This window comes from Misgurnus anguillicaudatus, chromosome 2, assembly GCF_027580225.2.
Source record: "Misgurnus anguillicaudatus chromosome 2, ASM2758022v2, whole genome shotgun sequence".
Taxonomy (NCBI): Eukaryota; Metazoa; Chordata; class Actinopteri; order Cypriniformes; family Cobitidae; genus Misgurnus; species Misgurnus anguillicaudatus.
The window spans coordinates 49,289,762-49,308,680 of record NC_073338.2 but is presented as its reverse complement, the minus strand read 5'-3'; the positions used below and the strand labels follow the sequence as shown (position 1 = coordinate 49,308,680).

The 18,919-nt window shown below is 35.6% G+C and overlaps 1 protein-coding gene across 1 annotated transcript in view; it reads left to right on the top strand.

Moving 5' to 3' along the window:
- The window catches only part of LOC129443167 (piezo-type mechanosensitive ion channel component 2), a 146,674-nt gene extending 131,689 nt beyond the window's left edge, over positions 1-14,985 (top strand). The window contains exons 48-56 of the mRNA XM_073857068.1: positions 479-637; positions 2,405-2,552; positions 5,163-5,351; positions 5,784-5,876; positions 8,103-8,275; positions 8,420-8,548; positions 8,632-8,711; positions 8,832-9,036; positions 12,765-14,985. Of these exons, the coding sequence (XP_073713169.1) occupies positions 479-637; positions 2,405-2,552; positions 5,163-5,351; positions 5,784-5,876; positions 8,103-8,275; positions 8,420-8,548; positions 8,632-8,711; positions 8,832-9,036; positions 12,765-13,017 (1,429 nt within the window). The 3' untranslated portion in view covers positions 13,018-14,985. The remainder of the gene's footprint in view (positions 1-478; positions 638-2,404; positions 2,553-5,162; positions 5,352-5,783; positions 5,877-8,102; positions 8,276-8,419; positions 8,549-8,631; positions 8,712-8,831; positions 9,037-12,764) is intronic.
- The last annotated feature ends 3,934 nt before the right edge of the window (positions 14,986-18,919 follow it).

The following is an 18,919-nucleotide window of genomic DNA, read 5'->3' as shown; positions in this document are numbered from 1 at the left end:
GTCTTGCAGATCTGGCTTCCGTCACTGCTAAATAAACATTCAATGATGGAAAATATTCAGTTAAAGGCACACAAGGCAAGTCTGAGTATTATTTCTCTACTAGCTCCCCCTAGTGTCTGGGAGTAAATGCTTTCTATATCTGAGACTTTACGGGACTGAAGGACACCGGGTCGGATACAGCGAACTTGCAAGTGGGGTATTCTTCCTACAGACGGTAGGGGCGGGCGAGGGGTCTTCATTCGTCATGTAATGAGTCATTTAACCATATACCGACTTACGAAGATGATTTATTAACATAAAAATGCTGCCTTGTGTCCCTTTAACGCATCATCTGTTTTTTAGCGTTCCAGATGGTTCATAAGCAGAATTGTGATTCTTGTATTTCTAGTTAAGTAAAATGGTTGTAAATTAGTCATGTCTTTTGTAACAGAAATGCTACAAATAATCTGATCATGTTTTTCATCTCTCTTCTCTGCAGGCGCTTCAGTCAGAACAAAATAGCTCAGTTGTGGTACTTTGTGAAATGTATTTATTTCGGCCTCTCTGCGTATCAGATTCGCTGTGGCTATCCAACTCGTATACTTGGGAACTTCCTCACCAAGAGCTACAACTACGTCAACCTCTTTCTCTTCCAGGGGTGAGCGGGAATATTGCATGACATACTTTTTAAGTGATAAGTCAGAAAATATGGCCTATACGCTTACTCTCAGAGATGAAGAAGTGGTTTGGTTGGATAGAAACATTTATAGCATGGTAAAATGTTAAAAAAAAAATCAATGGACAACAATTACCAGGAAATGATAGGGAACGTAATATTGAAAAATCATGACCCCAATATTCTCAACCAAACATAATGAGAACAAAGTCCTGTGTCAACATCTTTATAGCCACTTAAAGGGTTTTATGGCACTCTTGACAAAAAAGCACTTTCTTAAATCAAATTGTTTGTAATGGAATAATCAAGAGCGATAAAACAAAATAGTTTTTTAATCTTCCTCCACCATGAGATTGTGTTCAGGATTGTAACTATTTAAAGTGTTGTTTTAATTATATAGTTCCTATAACTTTTAAATAATGGAACTTAATATTCAGTCTATTAATTTGTGTGTTCCTTGGCAGAAAGAAAGGCATACAGGTACATTTATACCATTTTAAACTTGGCTTGATTCTGATTGGCCAGTTGTGACATTTGCAGGTTTGTTATTCCCAGATAACAGCTCTCTCAAAATTAATAACACACGGTAACCCAAATGCTGCAAATAATTTTGACAGGTATGGTTTAATATTACACAAAAATTACATATAAATATGTCTTTAAATAACATATTTGACATTATTTTTTACAAATTATTAAACCAAATAGTGTGTTTGTGACATCTGAATGTCTTATCTCACCTTAAAGGGATAGCTCACCCAAAAATTCTGTCATCATTTACTCACACTCATGTTGTTACAAATCTGTATGAAGTTCTTTGTTTTGATGAACACAAAGGAAGATATCTTGAGGAATATTTGTAAACGCTGTTGATCTAATCAATTAAGAGAAACGCTTCCCTGTTAATGATGAGTTTTTACAGCAATCCATATTTCCGCTATTATCCACTAGGTGGCGTTCTTACCCAATTTATAAAACACTGAAGTATCCACTGATCCAAAAACAGTAAAAACTAACAAAAGTCCTTTACCAAAATGCAATTATCTCAGCTTTTTGTTCAAAATGATGTATTTTTGAAGAAATCTACCCATATTTGAGAGGTGATGAAAATATAACAAATGAAGATAAGATAAAAAAACTTTTGTGTGTTTGAAAGCAGAGGGTCTGTTCTTTTATTTGATATTGATATACAATTTGATATTGTATGTTTATAAATTTAAAGAAGAACATTTTCTGCAATGCATTTTTAGTAACTTTTGTAAAAATCATGGCGGGGAAAGAATTAAGGTGCAAAGGTGTACTTTTTGACACTTTTTCTGATGGTGCATGTACAGTAAACCTACTTTACCACGCTTATTGTCAAAAACTCAAATGATTTCGAAATCATCTTGTATTGTTTGCAGGAAATTTCATAGTGATTTATTATAATTTTACAGTAACTCTACTGTAATATAAAGTTTAGTAAGGGAAAAGAACAGAAAACGAGCCCCACAGTTTTATAAACCAATGGTTCTCAAACTGGGGGCCGCAACATTATGCAGCATTTTATAAAATACATTAATTTATCATGAATTTTGTGTAATCACCCCCCCCCCCCAAAAAAAAATTAACAGTTTTTTGTCATACATTTTCTTTGGGGGGGGCGTGAAGGAATGCATCGTACACAAGGGGGCCGCACGCTGAAAAATTTTAAGAACCACTGTTTTAAACAATCAGTCTGATATTTAAAGTGTGTGTTGTGTGTTCAAGGTTCCGTCTCATCCCGTTCCTAACGGAGTTGCGAGCGGTGATGGACTGGGTCTGGACAGACACGACCCTCAGCTTGTCCAGCTGGATCTGTGTGGAGGACATCTACGCACACATCTTCATCCTGAAATGCTGGAGGGAATCTGAGAAGGTCAGAGGCAGTGGGTGAAGCAGAAGAGAACCTACAATCATAAAAATCAAGGGTTTTCACACCTGAACGTTGGTTTCGGAACCTGCTGCATTTTCTCCCTCGGTTCGGTTTGTTTGCTTAATGATTAGAAAGCAATCTGACCAAGTGGACCAATAAACAAGGCTGAATATGATGCATAATGACATACAAGCAGCGGTGTGTGCAAAAACATATTTCAGATTCAGACCAACTGTCCAAAACACTTTAAAGTACAAAAATGAGCAAGGTGTTTAGTGAGCGCCTTAAAGAGCTCAGAGGAACAGTGCTGCTATCAAAATGATTTAATAATATAAGCAAAGCTATAAAGACACCCATAATAATCCTGCAGCTGTTGTCTGACAGATGACAGCTATGAGTGAAATCCCAGAACATACACCAGTGCATTATCTTTAAGGACTTTTAAGAACTTTTTAAAACTTTGCCTTGTAAAAGCGAACCAAACTAAGAAAAAAATGCTATATTGTAACTATTTTAATCCCTGTTTCAAAATAAACGGAAGTGGTCTACAGGTCTGAAAACTTGGAAATTGGTCTTTGTCAGGCTGTATGGTTCTTAATGGTGCGTTCACACCAGATGCAAAAGAAGCGTAATAAGTTTTACACATAAAGTCAATGCAAAATGCAAAGACGTGATAGACATCCTATTGTGCGAATAATGCGATTTGACACGCATAACGTAATCCGTTGAAAAATCGGAACTTTGGCGGATATTTGAAGAAACAGTCTAACAATCAGGGGTGTGTTTCCCGAACAACGACGTAACTTGCTGCTGAACCAACATAGTACGATGCATAGTTGGAGAAACAAACTACCTTGTCACGACTGTTTCCCGAAAGCATAGTAACTTTGTCACACATTCGTCATTTGAACCATGTTGGTTTAACAATATAGTTGATGATGTCACGTGGGAGGTGAATTACTAATTAATCTGGGCAAATCGATTTAATGTCCGATTATTGCTGCAAATAATATATATTGCATCAGAAGACTGATTTTTTTGTTGTTGTGATTTAGTTATCTGTTGTTTATTTTCAAGATATTCAATTCATGCGCAAGTTCCCTCTTACGTCACTCCTCCCAGGGACTCCCCAGGGTCTTAAAGCTCGTATGACTGTGCCCATGCACAATTTTCAAATGCAGCGCTTTCATTCTGTCTACATATTTAAAGACGTAAAATAACATTTTAATATATTTAGAATGATGGATATAGAATGTACTACGTTTTTTTTGCTTATTTTGTTCAAAAGCATGATCAACGTAAGTCTACATATTATAATAACAAGGAACGTGGCTTCTAACGACAGGTAAAGACCTGTCGTTCAAACCACACAAGTTTGCAATGCAGCTTGCGAATGTTCGTTTGAACTTTGTTTTCGGGAAACACCAAATCCTTGAACTTTGTCAGTTACGACAATACTTACAAAAGTAGTTGGCTAACGATGCTTTCGAGAAACGCACCCCTGGTAAGTTGTAAAAAAGGCTCTTTACTCAATTTATGCTCTATATATAGATATTAAACTACACGATAGTTAAAGCCGGCAAATTGAGCATATTCGCATCTAAATTTCACACGCTAATGATGCTAAATGAGTTAAAGGGGACATTTCAAAAGACTTTTTTAAGATGTCAAATAAATCTTTGGGTATCTCCAGAGTACATATGTGAAGTTTTAGCTCAAAATACCATCTAGATAATTTATTATACATGTTAAAATTGCCACTTTTAGGTGTGTGCAAAAATGACATTTTAACATGCAAATGAGCTGATCTCTGTACTAAATGGCAGTGGCGTGGTTGGATAGTGCAGATTAAGGGGCAGTATTATCCCCTTGTGACATCACAAGGGGAGCGAAATTTCAATGACCTATTTTTTAAATGCTTGCAGAGAATGGTTTACCAAAACTAAGTTACTGGGTTGATCTTATTCACATGTTCTAGCTTGATAAAAGCACTGGGGACCCAATTATAGCACTTAAATATGGAAAAAGTCAAATTTTCATGGTATGTTCCCTTTAACTCAAAATGTTAAAGCTTCCAACTACACCTAAATAGCAAGATTTTTTGGCTTCATTTGCATCTGGCGTGAATGCACAATTAAAAGGCCATGAAACTGAAGTAGCAATTGTCTTATTTTCCCCGTGGTGACGGTTAGTTATATCTGAGTGAAATGGCTTTTGATAAGATAAAAAGTAGGACTGGACTTAAATCAGTCCATCGATAATTGACTGAATTGTTTGAAGTTGGGTCCTGTTGATATTTGCTAATCACTGCATCACCCTGCCCACCTGCCATATCATTAAACCGGAAGTAAAGAGAGATAGTTTTGTGAAGTGGACATTTGCATTTTTGATTAAAGATTAAAAAAATACCACAATATTCTAAAACAAATGACATTTCAATTCATTTCATTTCAATTTCATTGCGACTTTAAAAAACCTTTAACTTTTTTGGATTCTTCGGAGAACCAAAATATGGTTCTTGCTGCGAATGGCATTGAATCTGCCAAATGATTAAATGAAGTACAGGGTCACTTCACAGAGCCCTGAGATGAAGTCCTGTGTGTTATGTTACAGCGTTACCCTCAGCCACGTGGGCAGAAGAAGAAGAAGGTGGTGAAGTATGGAATGGGAGGAATGATCGTCATGCTCCTCATCTGTATCGTATGGTTTCCACTGCTCTTCATGTCGCTGGTCAAATCTGTGGCAGGGGTCGTCAACACTCCTCTGGACGTCTCTGTAACACTAACACTGGGCGGACTGCAGGTTAGCCTGACATCGAAGATGCATTTGCATGAACACATTCAGTAATCCCACAGTAACAGGTTGCTCTTTCATAGCACAGAGGATTTAATGGAGTTCTCTAAAAGTTTTATTTTTATCACTGATTCAGTCTTTGACATAACCGTACTCACTCAATATTAAATATATTAAAGTTATGTTTTATTTACATTATGTAGGATGATTTTATGTAGAAAACAGTAAATCTGGATTTTCACAGGCAGGGTCACATATTGGGGTTGAGCTCTGCTCTAAAACACTAGTGGAGATTTACTCAAAAGTCTCCAATACTGTAGCTCCGCATGTTCATTGCTGTGTAGAAGAAATCATTGTAAACATTTTTAAGTTTCAAACGGTCTGCATATTGAAAATGATTTCACATGTTGTATTTTTTGAATGTTCTCTTGTTCTTTCCAGCCGATCTTTACGATGAGCGCTCAGCAGACAAATCTGAAGAACATCACTTTCTCTGAATTTGAAAAGTTCAAACGTGACTATGGCAATGATGCAGTAAGGAAATGATTAATGTTGTCCTTTTGTACAAAATTAAACAAAACAAGCATTGTATGTTCTCATAGTGTGAACTATGATATGAGGACCATATCTATAAGCCAAATAAGCTTGGGGCTTGGCTCTTTCAACTAAGCCTGATGGTGGACTCTTATCTATTCTTGTTTTACTCAACTTGAGTGCAGCTTTCGACACAATTTTACATAGTATTCTTTTAAACCGTTTATCTGACATTGGTATCACTGGTGTTCCTTATGCCTGATTTTTATCATACCTTTCTAATCGCACACAGTTGTACAACTGAAAAAAATTTAACTCCCAACCTTCTCCTGTTAGCTGTGGTGTTCCCCAAGGTTCTGTTTTAGGACCCCTATTGTTCCTAATTTACCTTCTCCCACTCGGCAATATCTTTTCAAAATTCTGGATTAAATTCCACTGTTACGCTGATGATACACAGCTTTACATATCCACTAACCAGCTTTACATATCCACTTCGCTCCTCTTCATTGGGTCTCCTTCATACACCTTCTGCTCGCCTAACCACCATGGGCCATAGGGCCTTTGGCCGTGTTTCTCCTCATCTCTGGAATTCTCTCCCAGCTAACATCCGTATATCAGATTCATTAAATCAATTCAAAGTCAAACTTAAAACTCATTTATTTAGAACCACTTATCTTTCTTGATTACTTTGTACACTCAAGTCTAGTAGTTTTTTATTTGTGTTTTTATTGATACTTTTGTTTGTTGTTACTTCTGATATTATTGTTACTGTTGCTTCTTGTTGTACGGTGACCTTGAGTGGTTTGAAAGGCGTCTTAAATAAAATGCATTATTATAATTATTATTAAGCCCGTAATCAACCAACCACCACGCCAAAATATTTCTAATGCTTGGTATCAACATCCCAGCAACCAATCACACCTAGCAACACTTAAATAATCTTGAAGAAAATTTTGGGATTTTTTTACACAAAATCTTTTTGACGACAGGCCGTTGAATTATTTGTAAATATTTTTTTTAATAATTCCACGGTCCATCATCAATTATTTTGTATTTTATGGTTAAATTTATCTCCAGTCAGAGCTTAAATATAATTCATTTTTAAGTCAAATCAGGAATCAAAATAAAAAAACATTTTAACTTTTTCCCTGCCAGCATTTTTTAAAAGTTGCCAGCAAGCGCCAGCATTTTTTCTGATTTTTACAAAAGTTTAATGCCTGTAATGTAGGCTGCTTACACGAAGCGAGAGAGAGAGAGAGACGAATCCATATGCAAGGGGTTTATTCGTAAAATCCCAAAAGGGCAGGCAAACAAATCCAACACAGGGCAATCCAAAAACGTAATCCAAAAAACAGCCAACAGGTCAAAATCCATCAATACGAAACAAGACATGAAACAAAATACAAACAATGACTATGAAACGCTTGGTAATGCAGCTGTAACACATACAATACTTCGCAGTAAGATGATGCCAATGAACCAGATATATAGATTTCAAAATAGAAGAGCGGAAACAGAACATGATGTCAAACTAAAAGACCTAATAACAAAACAAACAGAACACAAGACAAAACCCTTACAATGCCTTTCAGAAATTTTTTAAATATATTAACATAGAATATATCAAATGAAAGATCAGACCCTCTGCTTTCAAAACAAAAACTTGTTTTATCCTATCTTCATTTGTTCTCTTTTTAATCACCTCTCAAATATGGGAAGGTTTCTTTAAAATACAAAATTTTTAACAAATAATTGCATTTTTCTAAAGAACTTTTGTTAAAGGTCAGATTCAGAGTGATGATCACAACATACACAGAGTTTTTATTGTTTTTGAATCATAGGATGCTTCAGTGTTTAGTGTAAGAGCGCCACCTATTGGATAATAGCAAAAATATGGATTAGCAATTATGTCATTAGCAAGGAAGCATTTTCTCTTAATTGAAGAAATAATTTAATGGTGGGGAAAGAGTTAATGTAGAAAATATATTATCTGCTCCTATAACATTTTAAACATTCATTTCTGTATTACCGTGTGCTGCGTGTGACGTAGTAGTGTTCTTTTGTGCATGCGATGCAGTTTAGGACCACGAACAGTTCACACATCTGTCTGATTTTAGCCACATAATGTGAACAGTCAAAAAACAAACAAAAAATGAACAAAGTCTTACTGTTTCTAAAGAGAAATGACTAGGCTGTGAGTCTAAGTGTGGTTGTTTTGTCCTGTAGACTGCCATGCAATTTCTGGAGGCTTATATCCATGAAGACTTGACAATAGCGGATCTAGAAGGAAGTTCCAACTCGCTTTGGACCATCAGCCCTCCAAGTAGAAAAAACCTTATTGAAAAACTCAATAGGACAGATGAACACTTCCCTCTCACCCTCACCTGGTCCATACAGAGGTAGGAGATTAACACATAACTACAGCTTAACTATTACAACTTGATCTCAAAATCGTTTTCTTGGTGAATCTCACTAAACGTGTCTATTCAACAGAATGCAACTTTATTATTGTGTGTTTAATCTATTTGGTATTTGTCCTTTAGGAATCTCACTTTAGGTGCTAAAGCTGAAATGGCGATAGGGAAATACACCACCGACCTGGACCCAACCACCAGACAGGCGTTAGGAAAATTATTAGAGCACAGTGGAGAGAGCACTCAAGATCAGCATGTGTGAGTTCAAGATATGAAACACTTTTTGTGTATAGTGTAACTGCTGTGCCAGTGTAAATGGTTAATTCATTTGCTTTTTTTAGGCTCATCCAAAATATTTTTCCAAGATACCTCAGAGCACCGAGTGACTCAAATGCCAAGCCTATTGACCAGCTTTACAAGGGTAATACACACGCCATCTCTGTCATAAATACACCTTCAACATTACTATTTTTACTGCACCATCATGAGTTGATCAAAATGCTTCTCTCTTTCGCCCTCTCCTTTCTATTGGCACCGTAAGATGAAAAATTCATGAATATCACACTGTCTCTACGCAAGTCAAGTGCGAACAGTTCCTCAGGCATCCAGGAGTGGTGGATTGTGAATCAGACCGAACGTGGGCCGATACTTTCCGGGTTGAAGTTTCAGAACGAATCCGGTCTTGAGATCTATGTGTTCAGTGATCAAGTCAGTCCACCCAGCCTCGGCTTTCTGGCTGGATATGGGTATGTCAACGTCTACAGTTTAAGTTAATTTTAAACATTTAAAGTTTCAGAGTTGTGGTCCTGTAACTCAATTGGTAAAGCCTTGCAGTCATACTGGTACAATGTATTGCTTGAATGCGTAAATGTTAGTTATTTGATTGTTCTCACATATGCACATTACGAAAAAACAAACATATTACACCAACTAAATAAAAAGTTGATTAAAGGGTCAAGTTCAGCAAATTTTTTTACGCGTATGTGAGGCTCCGTATACAGTGTGTAACACAATTTTCTTAACTGTTCTCACATATGACACATTACGAGATGAAGAAGAATTAGGACCAAGCTAAAATAAAAAATAAAACCATCTTGACATTAAAGTCATAAAAATGCGAGAGTGAAGTCGTTATTTGACGAGAATAAAGTCGTTGTTTAACGAGAATAAAGTCGTTATTTAACGAGAATAAAGTCGTTATTTAACAAGAAAAAAGTCATTATTTAATGAGAATAAAGTCGTTATTTAACGAGAATAAAGTCGTTATTTAACGAGCATAAAGTCGTTATTTAACGAGAATAAAGTCGTTATTTAACGAGAATAAAGTCGTTATTTAACGAGAATAAAGTCGTTATTTAAAGAGAATAAAGTCGTTATTTAACAAGAATAAAGTTGATATTTAATGAGAAAAAAGTCAGAATAAATATAATTTCGAGAATAAAGTTGTTATTTAACAAGAATAAAGTTGTTATTTAACCAGAATAAAGTAGTTATTTAACAAGAATAAAGTTGTTATATTTCGAGAAAAAAAGTTGTTATTTAACGAGAAAAAAGACAGAATAAATATAATTTTGAGAATAAAGTCGTTATTTAATGAGAATAAAGTCGTTATTTAACGAGAATAAAGTCGTTATTTAACAAGAATAAAGTCTTTATTTAACGAGAATAAAGTCGTTATTTAACGAGAATAAAGTCGTTATTTAACAACAATAAAGTTGTTATTTAATGAGAAAAAAGTCAGAATAAATATCATTTAGAGAATAAAGTCTTTATTTAACAAGAATAAAGTCGTTATTTAACAAGAATAAAGTCTTTATTTAACAAGAATAAAGTCGTTATTTAACGACAATAAAGTCGTTATTTAACGACAATAAAGTTGTTATTTAATGAGAAAAAAGTCAGAATAAATATAATTTAGAGAATAAAGTTGTTATTTAACAAGAATAAAGTCGTTATTTAACAAGAATAAAGTCTTTATTTAACAAGAATAAAGTCGTTATTTAACGAGAATAAAGTCGTTATTTAACGAGAATAAAGTTGTTATTTAATGAGAAAAAAGTCAGAATAAATATAATTTCGAGAATAAAGTCTTTATTTAACGAGAATAAAGTCGTTATTTAACGAGAATAAAGTCGTTATTTAACAAGAATAAAGTCTTTATTTAACAAGAATAAAGTCGTTATTTAACGAGAATAAAGTCGTTATTTAACGACAATAAAGTTGTTATTTAATGAGAAAAAAGTCAGAATAAATATAATTTCGAGAATAAAGTTGTTATTTAACAAGAATAAAGTTGTTATTTAACGAGAATAAAGTCGTATAAAAGGCAATATGGGGGGAGATAATGTGAACAAACAAAATTTGGTGCACACCTTAATAAAACAGGCATGCAATGAACAGAATATCGTGATGAATAATGGGTTTTGTTAATTGGGTAGGGTAAAGTAGCTATACGCACATGGAGGCGCACCTAAATGACAGTGCACAGGTGATGGGGGATATTAATTGTATGGCCGAGAGAGGAATGGAAAGACTCTGCGGCTTTGTGAACTAAAGGGCTCGTTATAGTCGTGCGTAGGTCCTACGGCGTAGCAGCGACGGCGTAGGTTCCGCGTCGGTTTTCATTTATACTTTTGCGTCGTCGTCCGCGTGGACGTGCAAGCACACGCGTGGCCGCTGGTAGGCAGTATCCACGCGTGTAACCACAGTAGCAGCACAAACGTGAAAGAAGAAGCAGCTTAGCAAGTTAACCCACAAACGAAGAAGAAACAGCAACTTGTTGTGTATAATTTGAGAAGACCAGCAATGATGGAAGTAAATAAACAGCGACTTTTGATGCAGTTTGAGTTAAATCACTCCTCAACTTGGCTCATCTTTGTTTTCACCGTCACAAACGGAAATACCTATGACGCAGTTTTTTTACCTGACGGGAGGGGTTCTGGTGGACCAATCACAGCGCTTGCGGTCCACGTAGATCTGACGCGCTGTTAAATTTTTTGTGAGGTGCGCGTCAGGCTACGCAGAGCTACGCACAGGCTACGGATAGCCTACGCCGCTACGGCGTAGAACCTACGCACGACTATAAATCGCCCTTAACAATTGAGGTAAATACAAGAACTAGGCTACGTTTCACTTTAGGCGTGTTCTTATGAAAGCAACAATATAAAAGCTTTACGTAGACCCTTATAAAACCCTAAAAGACAACATTGAATGTGGATTAATGCATCAACACTGTAATATTAAAACACCAAATTCAGCAAACATTTTATTAATAAAAACATTCGTTGTACAGGCAAGCAGAAGATCCCAGAATAAGAACACAAACCGCTAAAGGGCACGTTAATTTCCTTCAATGAAAACAAGCACATTATTCTCGTTAAATAACGAGTTTATTCTCGAAATTATATTTATTCTGACTTTTTTCTCGTTAAATAATGACTTTATTCTCGAGATGGTTTTATTTTTTATTTTAGCTTGGCCCTAATCGTCCTTCCTATTACAAAAAGAGACAGTTACAAACCTCTATGTTCCTTGCGGATAACACAATTTTCGTAATATTTTTTTGTGTTCACATATGACACAATACGTAAAGAAACAGTTATAAACCTCACAAATATAAACAAAAAAGTTTATTAAAGGCCGAAGTATATTCCATTTTTAAACGTACGCGATGGTTCACGTATAGTTCGCGTTGCACAATTTGCGCAAGTTATTTTCCTGTTCTCACATATAACACATTACGAAACGAAATAGTAATAACCCTAACTAAAAAAAAAACACAAAAAAGCTTATTAAAGGCCTGAAGTATCGTCCATTTTTACACGTACACAAGGGTCCGCGTACAGTGCGCATTACAAAATTTTTATTTAGTAGTTTATTAAAGTTATTTTCAGTTCTCACATATGACACATTACGAAAAGAAACAATATTAACCCTAACTAAAAAGAAAAGTTAAAGTTTATTCCATTTTTACACGATGCTGTTTTCGTAATCATTCGCGCATATGCGCGTACAGGAGTATGTAGGCCAAAAAAGGTATTGCAAAATGGTATGCACGTGTATGAGTCAAATGAACTATGCAAGGCTGGGCATTCGACTGCGCGTACGCTCACGTATGCATAAAAAACAGACTATACCCAGGGCTTTTCAGTCCGGTGTTTTCAAACTTTTTGGTCAGTCAAACCGCCTTGACCTAAAATATTTACTTGAAGTACCCCCCAAAATTTTAAGTGAATATTTAAATAATTTAATAGCACATTTGTGAGTTTAACTTCAAAAACTTTGGATTTTTATTGCTATATAAACATATTTGTTAATTTTGCATATATTGTAGTATTGTGTGATGGTCACATGTTAAGCGAATAAAATGTATATTTTTGTTAGTATTTGCTAACGTGGGTATTTTTAGTATTTGTTAGTATTTTTTAAACGTGAATTTAAACCAGTGATTTGAAAATGTCTTACTTGTGCACAGGATCATGGGTCTGTACATGTCGGTGGTTCTGGTTATTGGAAAGTTCGTGCGAGAGTTCTTCAGCGGGATCTCTCACACCATCATGTTCGAAGAGCTGCCCAACGTGGACCGCATCCTCAAACTCTGCACCGACATCTTCTTGGTACGAGAGACGGGCGAACTGGACCTGGAGGAAGACCTGTACTCCAAGCTGATCTTCCTCTACCGCTCTCCAGAAACCATGATCAAATGGACCAGAGAGAAAAACGAGTGAAGACGGATAAGGATTCCCATCCGGAGTAATTCAGAGCTTCATGCTGGACCTACTTGGTTTTGTGAGCACACAGTTGGATTAGACTGAAGAAAAGCCCTTCTTGCTCATGAAACATTGGTACTTGGACCATAACACTTTGGATTGGATAAAGACGAGTAGTGGGCGTGGTCTCTGGTTTGCCATATTTACCATTTTTTAAGGGCTTCCTGTTTATAAGTGATGAATTTTAGGGCTTCCAGGCATGCGTCACTTTGAATACGACCTTTCATCTTTGGGAGTGCATGCGACATTGGGAGGTCCGTCATGATGGATTCAAATCTTGCCACGTTTAAGACAAGAAATACCGAACCTACTTCAGACTCTTCTGCTTAATTTTTAAAGGACGGTTTTGCAGAAAGTGAAACCAAAGCCCGTGGGGGTGCTGTGATTCACAAGACAATCTATATTTGCCTTATTTCCTTCGTACAATCGACTAAATGCATTATTATTCACTACCTTTCTCAGGAATACATATGGATCATTTTATCACGGAGAAACTTTGATGTTTTTTCTCGAACAACAACAATGAAAAGGAATGTACCCAACAGTAATAACTTTTCTCCTGTGAAACTTTAAAGCCATCATCCGTAATTTATGAAAACAGATTTGAGACAAAAAAGGACTTTTAGTAAAAGGACTTTTAGTGTTTTATAAGGCTCGAAGTATATTGACTTTTTCGTAATTTAGGGGAGATTGACGTTGCACCGCAATTAATAATGAATCGGTTTCAGCAAATCTTAGATTTTTTTTAAACAATGCTCATCATTTACGAGTTGTGAGGAGGATAGATGTGTGTTGTAGTTCTTCGTAAATCAAATACGACTTAAATTGTTACACTGCGACAATTTACGTAAAAAGTTGTTTCCCAAGCAGTTTACAGGAATATGTTCCTCTCGCGTGTCACGAATTAGCAGAACGAATTTCTGTTGTAGATCATCGTAAATGTTGTTACATTGTGACTATTTACGCAAAAATGCTTTTATGGGCAGTTTACAGGAATTTGTTCCTCTCGCGTCATGAATTAGCAGAACGAATTTCTGTTGTAGTTTTTAGTAAATCAAATGCGACATAAATTGTTACACTGCAACAATTTATGTAAAAATGGTTTTACGAGCAGTTTACAGAAATTCCTCTTGTGTTTTACAAATAAGTAGAACGTATTTCTGTTGTAGTTCATCAAAACTCCATTGCGACATGAATTGTTACATTGCGACAATTTACGTTAACAATTATTTTACGAACAAATGAACAGAAATTTGTTCCTCTCATGTTTCACGAATGACACTTTAGATAAAACATTTGACCTGTGGTGAGAGTTAACCAGGCGTATATAGTGAATAATGAATATTAGTAACTGGTAGACTACATTGTTGAAGGCATGAAGGAGATTTGTAGATAGCTAGTGTTATTAAACATGCCCTGCAAGGCCTGGAGAAGTGGTTTGTACATGAGGAGTAATCTGACTTACATTTGTACAATGTACTTGTTTGTATTTATTTGAGCAATACGATAGACAGGCGACAGTAAAGGATATGAAATGCATTCATATCGTACACCTTCAGCAGCCATACTCAGGAAAGAGCATTTCTATGGATCAGGGTATAGCAGATGTACAGACGGAGTCTTCAATAGGCTGTATGTAGATTTACAGCGGGAAAACGTACGATATACTATCAATGTGAGCTTCACGCAGATGGATTGTGGTTGCTGTTATGATGCTTGAGAAGAATATCTCCATCTCCGAACTATGCATTACAGACTATAAGCATGAATGACAAAATAATGTTTGACATGAAACACTTTCATTACGTTACGTGTGCATCGTTTTTTTCAGCAATGAGAAAGTGGGGGAAAACATAACTGTGTGTACTGGATGAAATGGGTTGAGGGAGTTTACTGACTTCAAATAAAGCACACAATTAAAGGATAGAGGCTTGTTTTACTCTACTTTCATGCACTTATGTTGAATGTATAAGAGATTGATATGGGATGCATACCACGCCCACTCGTGGAAAAGCTGTTGTCTTAACTTTCAAATACCGCTACAACCTGAATAGATGCTTGTGATTTTGTTAAGGGCGGGGCCAGTGCATCATCAAGCCAACGCTTTATAATAATCCTGAACCAAGGGGCAACCTTCCGATCTCTCTGATGAAGCCAATACGAAAGTGACTTAAACTGCAATTCATCGACTGGCCACTAGAGGCAGGCTCCAAAAGGGAGTCAATTCCCATAGACTCACATGTTAAAATGCCCAACTTTACAGCAGAAAACAATATGTTTACAGCTTGGTACAAAAAGTGTTTTTGGTCTATATAGCTAATTTTGCCCTTCATGACAATTGTGAGGGGGTGAATTTTTTCGTAATTTAAATTATATTAAGCTTTAAAGTTCTGTATAATTAAGGGCGTGGCCACTTGAGTGACGGGTGAACTGCCCCTGCTGTCACTACCGTTGAGCTAGGGGGGCGTGGTTTAAGCAAACCAGCCACTTCAATTTCACCCATACCCAGCCTCTTTATCCATTTTCGGTTATCTGCGAGTGATGCGCGGCCAAGATGGCGACGGCAGGCACAGCCAACTGTTGGCTTCAGAGAAACTCTTCACAAACCTATGGATGACGTCACAACACTACATCCATATTTTTTACAGTCTATCCTGAACACAGAAATGAGGAAAAACTGTAAAACTGTCTTTGTGATGTTTTTCAGCAATACATTTATACCATTTATAATGTGTTTAGAAACAATTCTCTAAAATGACTTTACACGACTTTAACCCTTGTGGGTTGTTCCCATTCAATACCCTTTCGGGTTGTTCGTGTACAAAAAAGGCCACTGAATTAAACGGATGTAAAAATTTATCGGATTCATTTTTTTTCTATTTTTTTTCATAAATCTGTTAATCAACCTCAGTATTGATCAAACCTACAGATTCAAGCCAGAAATTAAGCTCTGTTTTTTTGCACAGGCCTACTAAAGGGTTAATGGTGCCACATGGTGATCAACAGTAAAAATGACAAATTTTACCTCTTAGCAAAAGGAAAAACCACCAACAATCAAGAATGCGTGATAGTAAGGTGTCATGGCTCTGCAATCAAAAAAATGTTGTTATAATGGAAGTCAATGGGGCAAAAAAAGCCACGAACAACTAATTAGGGATAAAAAAATAAAAACAGATGCTGCACACAAACTAAAAATGCATCAAAGCCAATGTTTTTACCAATCTTTGACAAGCCCATAACTGTGAAAAAGCTTTTAAAAAATCCAGTCCACAATCACTTTTTATATTGAAAATCTGTAATTTTGTGTGTGCTTTTTCATCAAATTAGTGACACCACTTATGAACTTGGCAATTAAAGAGTTAAAATCATAGAAATTTTTAAGCATTTTGTAGTTTTGATCGGTATTGAGGGCAATTAACAGATTTATGAAAAAAATTGAAAAAATATTCATCTGATACATTTTTACAGCTGTTTAATTTAGTGGCTTTTTTTGTACACAAACAACCCGAAAGGGTAGTAAATTTGCCCACAGTATATTGTTGAGTTTTTGAAAAATTTCAAAGCATTTTCTCAAAATATGTATAAATATAAAATTTGTCACCAAAAATCATCCCATTTGCTGAAACACAGAGAAAGATGTGGCCAAATGAAGACATAAAAAAACAAAAATGGCCTCAACAACCCACAAGGGTTAAGGTAATAAATATGAATGTATAAATGTATGAGGCTGGATTTGTTAAAATTAGTACACACATTAGTTAACAAAAATTAGAAATCAACCAAAAAAAGCATTTATTAATTCATATGAATTTAAAAATATATTAGTGAATGCACAATGAACTAACATAAACAACTTTATTATTAGCTTTAACAAAGATTAAAGGCGGGGTGCACGATCTCTGAAAGCCAATGTTGACATTTTAATTCACCTAAACAAACACGCCCCTACCCCAATAGAATCTGGACCCGCCACACACATATGCAACCCAGCAACAATGTCGGTTGGTAGACACGCCCCTTACTGCTGATTGGCTACAAGTGTGTTTTGGACTCCTTTTTCAAAGCGTTTCTCAAAAATGGTGATAAGCCATATTGGTCGTTGTTAGTTCATGTTAGCTAATTTACTAATGTTCATGTTTCAAATTTTTGCCTTCACTGGTTCATTTTAATCGTTTTCCAGTGTGACGGTAAATTTAAAAAAGTCCAAATATTTCCTTTTAATAATGTGATTGTCCAGTAATGTAGCTCATACTAGAAATGTGACACCTGTGGGCAGCTATAACTGCAGCGCCGGGGAGCAATGAGAGACAGGTGCACATCGGTTGTAACCTGCCTGACTCTCTAACCATTTGGACACAACTGCCCAATTATTATTCAACAATGACTTTTAGATGGACTTCAGCTCATCATTAGACTACATCATTTTGACTGGGCTTATGTTGCTATTTTTAGCATTTTGTCCTTTAAACACTGGTGACCTCACCATCACTAATGTAGCTATACATCAAAGCAGATCATAAAAAGCAGTGTTGGTGATTTTTCAGTGATGAGCTGATAAAGGCATTTGTGCTCATCAAATATACATCGAGAACTGAACGTCCACCCCAGACTCCTTGCACAAATGTGTCCTCAAAAATCAATTAAACCTGATATAAAGGAAGAGCAGAATTATGCTATAGATTCACAGTTGATCATGGATGCATCGTTGGCCTTTTGAACGCTTTTTGAAAACCTAAATGTGTGAAACTTATTTAAACACGTTTTTGGCATTTGAATACTTTCTTGTATGCAGAGACAACTCTTCAGTGGGTGATTCTCACGAAAACTTGGTTTTAAAAATGTCAAGCATGAAAATGTAAAAATTGCTTAAATTTACTTTTTTACCCACCAGACATTGAAAAACAAAGTCTGGAGTAAATGGGAACATTAATTTAAAAACTTTTACTTATCATTTAACACTTTTTGTAACATAATTTAAAAAATTAGTCCTAAAAAATCTCATTACCGCAACAGTCAGAAAACATCAACACTGACATATTTTCAAAAAGACATGACAAACCTGAAAGAACATAATTTGGAGAATCTGCAAATTAATTTAAAATCAAATTTTTATTCTTCTATTAATTAATTTAACATTTAATAAGCATCTTTTTCGTTTATGTTAATCATTATGTCGTTTAAGCATTCTGTCAAGACAATATTTCAAATTAAATGTAAAAAAATTGATCTTACCTGGTAGCCATCTTGAAGTAACTGGTCCATGTGCTTGGTCACTCAAAATCAAACTTTATTAAAATTCTGTATGTGTGCTTAAACTGTTCTCAAAAAGTGTTGCGGAGGATGAGAACATCAGGCATGGACACATCATTTTCCTAATTTTTCTTCATTATTATTATACATGAATATTCAGTAAATATTTTTTTCTGTCATCTAAAGTAGTCTAGCAAAACATCCATTTATTTTTTTTCTTAATATTTTTGTTTTCATTTGATTAAATTACAACATAACGAATGTTCAAACACAGCCGGACACATTGCGGTAATGAGAATTTCAGCAGAAAATTAGATAAAATTTACAATTATAAATTCTTATGTTGAAATCACACATTGTGCAAGGTAGAACACAGTATTGTGTTAATTCTGATGCTTTTTAATGTTACTATATTACACATTTTAAAGCTAAAATCATTAGTGCCGTGGTGTTTCAATGGTTTCGTGAGAATCACCCGAGTAAGCTTTTGGTAGGTTATGGTGGTTTGACTTCCTTGATCACCCTGACACAGCAACATGGGTTCAATCGATAATGTATGTTGGAGACGCGTGTGTATGTTTCGCCAAACAATGGGAGACAGAGTGACTGT